Source organism: Neomonachus schauinslandi, chromosome 6, assembly GCF_002201575.2.
Source record: "Neomonachus schauinslandi chromosome 6, ASM220157v2, whole genome shotgun sequence".
NCBI lineage: Eukaryota > Metazoa > Chordata > Mammalia > Carnivora > Phocidae > Neomonachus > Neomonachus schauinslandi.
This window is the reverse complement of record NC_058408.1, coordinates 123,895,624-123,901,434: the sequence shown is the minus strand read 5'-3', so window position 1 is coordinate 123,901,434 and position 5,811 is coordinate 123,895,624. Positions and strand designations below refer to the sequence as shown.

Here is a 5,811-nt window from a genome sequence, read left to right as displayed (position 1 = left end):
TCTAATCCTGTGTGAGGACGTGATAGGGAAGCAGTCTTAGAGTGGATACTCTGTCCCTGAGTAGGGAGCGGGCTCTTAACAGCTGCCGAGACAACACGTCTTGGGGGCAAAAATTATACTGGTAAATAACTGGTGGGGGTTGTTTGTTAATGGTCTCAGAAGCACACTGTAATTGGCCTGCATTAGCTTGTTTAAATCAATTATAAAACTGTTTCTTATATTTCAGCTATTTTAAATATAGAGGAAAAATGATCACCTAAAGAAAGGCAATGATTTCAGGGTTTTTTGTAACATGCTTTGGCCTCCCTTGTATAAGATGGCCTGGGAGAATTTATCAGAAATCTGAAATTCTTTTAAACTAAGAAACTGTAGATTTAAAGACCAGTATGGCTGTAATACAGATATAGTAGATCTTTATAAATCACGTATTTTCTCTTCCTAAATCAGCAGAAGGTCCTGGGAAATCAGATGATGTCAGAAAAGAAAAACAAATACCCTACTCCGGAATCTGTAGCCATTGGTGAATTGAAGAGAGCCAGCAAAGAAAATATGAACTTAGTAAGATACTGTTCTTTGGACTTCCTCTTTGTGTATATTTGTAGGAAGGAGAAATATTGATAGACTGTCATCTGTTTTACTGTGTTTCTCTGGGCCATTCAACTGTGCCTTTTTCTCAATTCTTTCATTTATGTTGATGGTCAAAACAAACACATGTGGAGTTCCAGGAGGATAAGCCAGTCATATGCGGAGATGACAAATAACAGTGAAAGAGCTCCGCAAACAAAAGTGCTGGAGGGACTAGTTCTTACTGGGAGACTCTATGGGGCAGGTAGCATTTGAGCTGGGCCTACTCGGCACTGCATTATCTGTTGGGTAGTCCTTCTGGGTATCCCACACATGCTGCTTCATTAAGCCAGCAATAAAATCAGTTAAGACTAATGATATAAATATCATTATATCATAATGATATAAATATAATCAGCCTCAGTAAAACTCTTCACATGGAAACTGAACAAGCAAATAATTCTTCTGTTAGTAAAGTCTGTCTGTAGGAATGACATTAGAGCGTTTAAGCCACTATAAAATGTTTTTGTTACAGTTATTTTCTGGCTCTCCAGCTGTCACGATGACACCAACAAGATTGAAATGGTCTGAGGGGAAGAAAGAGGGGAAAAAAGGTACTGATTGTACTTATTCTGTGTTCTTACTCCACGTAAGTCCTCTCTGCATCTAGTCCCTCAGTAGTGGTTTGAATTCCCAGTGTCAGAAGCAGCATACAATTGCCAGGCTGGGTCTTTGCCCTTGCCTTTGTTCAGCAGATGGTTATTGATCATCTACTCAGCGCTGTCCCAGGTGCTGACAGGCAGAGCTGTGAAGACTGACCCACACGGTCCCTGCATTCTTGGACAGATTTGTCACATGTGAAAAAAATCTTAAGAATTCTTGTTAAGCAAATTAAAAGCAAGTGTAAACTAATTTGTGAAACCAAGTACAGAAGTGCTAAGAATATGCTCAATAAACACGGAATAGTTATGTTTTTTTTCTGTGTAGACTTTGGCCTTGTTTATTCAGTGAGGCTTTCCAGCTAATAAACAGCTGATGGACCCTGCAAATCATATCATACAACATATTTTTGAGGATACTTAGGGCAAAAAAGATTATTTGGTGCGGGGACTGCTGGTTGCCCCAGGCTCCTGGTAAAAGGCAGCCGCTGCTGTCCTTTCCTCTGAAGAAGCCGTGTGGTCCATGGGGAGGACCAGGGTATTTGCTGTACCTGATTTGAGTCATCATTCCCCTGGCCCAGGAAAACCATTCATTCTCTCTCTTTCTTTTTTTTTTTAAAGATTTTATTTATTTGATAGAGAGAGAGAGCGGCAGGCAGAGGGAGAGGGAGAAGCAGGCTCCCCACTGAGCAGGGAGCCCAACGTGAGGCTCAATCCCTGACCCTGGGATCATGACCTGAGCCAAAGGCAGATTCTTAACCGACTGAGCCACCCATGTGCCCCAAAACCATTCATTCTCTCTGAGCCTGTCTCCTCCTCTGAAAATAGGATAATAGTTATATCGAGTTCACAGATTTCTTATGAGGCTTAATTGAAATAATATTTTAGAAGCATTAACAAGTAGCCATCATTGTGACTAGAGAGAACTGGCTGAGACTTGTTTTGTTTTTTAAGGCTCGTGTGGCAGATGAAGTGATCTCTGGTTTGACATGTGCATTTTACTGCTGAGACATGAGCGTAATTATTGAGACATCAGCAATAGAAAGAGAACCAAAGTCCAGTCCTTATGGATAAATCTTTATTCTTTTCTAGAAGATTAGATTTCAGTATAGTCTCATTCCTTATCCTTTAATGAAGTATCTGAATGCTCTTTTCTTTCCATCTTGCTTCTGACTTGCAGGCAGGTCTGTCTGATTGAAGGGAGTTGGGTGTTTGAGTTATATGTGTCTAAATATTTCTACGTGTTTGAGTTATTCGTGTCTAAATATTTCTACATATATATCCGTGAATCATGAATCGTATGTATCCGTGAATCAAAACTACATGTAAGTTATTTTTGAGGGATACATTGTTTTTTTATCAGTTACATCTTTTGTGGCTCTCATTTTTGAAAATAATGAAGAGGGGCGCCTGGGTGGCTCAGTCAGTTAAGCATCTGCCTTTGATCATGATCCCAGGGTCCTGAGATCGAGTCCTGCGTTGGGTTCTCTGCTTGGCGGGGAGTCTGCTTTTCCCTCTCCCTCTGTGACTCTCTCACTCTTGCTCTTCTCAAATAAATAAATAAAATCTTTAAAATAGAAAAGAATCAAGAAATGGTAAGTCTTTTTATATTGACAATTATACTTTCAGGAGAGAGAAATGCATTAAAGAAATAAGCCAAGTTCATATTTTAGCAGAAGATTTAGAGCAGGGATTCTTGAGCTGTTATGTGTGGACCTCCTAAGGGCTCTGATCAAGTTCCTGGTATTGTTGATGTCATTTTATGTGTAGGTGCCTATGTACATTTTTCTGGAGGACAGACATATAGTTTTATTAGATTCTCAAACATGTGAGTGAATCAGATGTGCCCAGCTGTCTCTCGGTCAACAGAGCATATGACTCTTGATCTCAGGGTCATGAGTTCAAGCCCCACTTTGGGCATGGAGCCTACTTAAAAATTGAGAGAAAAAAAAAAAAGTGATGCAGAAAAGTGGGGGCCCACACATAATGAACACTTTGGATTGGATTAGACAGTGGCATTTTCATTCTTCTCTCTCCTTGGTCACTTCCTACATCCTGAAAGGCCTGCCTTGGCTGTCATGATGCTACCCTAGTCTTGTTCTTCCTTGTGAATTCTTTTCCACCTCTGTGGTAGCTTAAAATTGCTGGCCTACCCCTCCCCTCTTCATTTTTTTTTTTTTTTTTTTTAAGATTTTATTTATTTGAGAGAGAATGAGCACGCGAGTGGAGTTGAGGAGGAGCAGAAGGGGAGGGACAAGAAGAATCCGTGCTGAGCGCGGAGCCCAATGCAGGGCTCACTCTCACCACCACAAGATCACAACCTGAGTGGAACCAAGAGTTGGACGCTCCTCTGACTGAGCCACCCTGGTGCCCCTCCTCTTTGTGTTTTTAAGTGTTCTATCTTGAGTTCTCTGCTTATCTCTGCTCTTGATTTTTGCTTCTTAGCAGCTTGGGTTAACCCACAGCTCTATTTTCTCTGTAGGATAACTGCTCCCAGACCTGCATCTCCAGATCTGAACTCTCTTCCAGTTTCCAAGGCCACAGATCCACTTACTTGCCGTCTAATTCTTCTATACAGTGAATATTAACTAGAGGTTTTTGATGGTGATTTTGTAAAAGGAGTATTATTTGAGGGAAATAATGCAATTTTATTATCATCATCAAGATTACACTCCCAAAAGACATTTCTTTAGCACAGGGTTTCTCAATGTGGCACTGGACATTTTGGGTCAGATAATTCTTTGTCGTGGGGAGCTGCCTTGTGCATTGTACCATGGTTAGCAGTTTCCCCTGGTCTCTACCCGTTAGATGCCAGTAGTACCCTTCTTTCCCCAGTTTTGACAACCAGAATGCCTCCAAACATCGCCAAGTGTCCCCTGGGGAGGAGGGAGCAAATTCACCCCCAGAGGAGAACTGCCGATTTAGCATCTTCTTATTAACGGGCATTATTTTGAGTAGTGAGAATCTTATCCATTCTTCAAAGCCCAACCTAAACCACACGTCCTCTTTGAAACCTTTGGCTAAGCCAGCCAGATGTACGTTTTCCTTTGAACTCTTATTGATGGTACTAAAATGTTGACATTTAGTATGATTTATTGTAGTTATTTACTTCACATGTATTGTCTGATATCTGTAGCTAGTTTCTCTCCTGGAAGACAAGGGCCAGACTTAAGAATACATTTGTGACCTCCTATCTTCTGTTCTCTTCCTCCCGGTACTGAGTACCCTACCTCTACTTCTACCTCTACCTCTGAGAGTGCCTTACCTCTAGTAGGCATTTAGTAAGCATTCGCTGCTGAGAGGCGTAGTGGTGGTAAAGCCATGAGCTCTGCGTTCAGTTAGGCTTGGTTTCAACTCCCAGCTTTGCTGCGTATATCTATTTATCTTGGGGAAAGTTAACTTGTGTAGGCTTCAGATTCTTCCCCTGTAACATGGCAAGAGCACTATCTCATGCACAGATTGTTGTGAAGATAAGTGAGGTCATGTACAAAAGGAACTCAGAGTCTGGCGCAAAATATGTACTTAGCACAGCGGTAGCTGTTACTGCCATTAAGTTGTTTTAATGAACTGAGATTAGGGCACATGGACAAGGTGGTGTTTACTTGGTAGAAAGTCATAAATTCTCCGTTAAGCTCTTTAACTCTCAGTTTGTAGAAAATACTAAGTATAGCTTCTCTAGCTTTCAGGTGGGATGTTTGCAAAAAGAAATATTTATAAATGTGCTTAATGTTCTTGTTTTTCTTTCAACCTAGGATTCCTCTGAAGGATCCAGAGTGCTCCTGTTGTCCACCTGGAACTTTCTCTTTAGTGAGCCAGGCATCATTACTGCTCACAGAGAAGCTTGGACTTGCAGCTTGCTGCGTTTTGTATTGTGAAAGTCAACTAATCCTATGACCTGACTGATACCTCTAACCCCACTCACTGGATAATGTCTGCTGACTCTTCTGAATGGGTGCTGGCATCTCTCTCTTTCTCTCTCTCTGAAAACATTATGGGGAAACCACTAACCAGCCAGCCAGCTCACACAGCACAGTAAATGGGCAGAACCAGGTGGGCTCTAGTGCTCATTCCATGTATTTGTTTAAGCAGACACTATTTTTAAAAATATGAAAGTTGTGCTCAACTACCAGTGATTTTTTTTTTTTTTTTAAGTACTGTCAGTCCTGGTGGATTGATATTTTTTTTAACTGATACTTGGGGCTTTTCTCTGTTTTGATAGTATGGGCGGTATTTTGGTTATTTCTTGTTTATCTGTTGTTTGTTTTTTTAAAGCCATTTTTTGGATAGGTCATCTAAATTGTGTCTAAGACAGATGTCTTTCCCTTTTTTTTCACTGTAAGCTTTGGGAAAGCTCTTTATCTCATGAGGCCATATTCCTCAATGCCATTTGTGTGCAAAGAACTACAGCTTTCCTGGAAATACAAAAATTATTTCTTGGACCTGAGATTGCGGGGTATTTGACCTGCGTTATTGAAAAAGGAGAATTCAGGATGATAGCATATTTTCACAAATGTCAGTTATTAAACTTTGTCCCTCCTCCTTCCCTTGCCTCTCTTCCCCTTTCCTCAGTGATGCCAAAGTAATTGTG

At 40.9% G+C, this 5,811-nt stretch overlaps 1 protein-coding gene across 1 annotated transcript in view; it reads left to right on the top strand.

The window, feature by feature from the left end:
- Positions 1–5,032, top strand: part of ARHGAP19 (Rho GTPase activating protein 19) — a 37,784-nt gene extending 32,752 nt beyond the window's left edge. The window contains exons 10-12 of the mRNA XM_021699870.1: positions 448–558; positions 1,100–1,178; positions 4,976–5,032. Of these exons, the coding sequence (XP_021555545.1) occupies positions 448–558; positions 1,100–1,178; positions 4,976–4,986 (201 nt within the window). The 3' untranslated portion in view covers positions 4,987–5,032. The remainder of the gene's footprint in view (positions 1–447; positions 559–1,099; positions 1,179–4,975) is intronic.
- Positions 5,033–5,811: the final 779 nt, after the last annotated feature.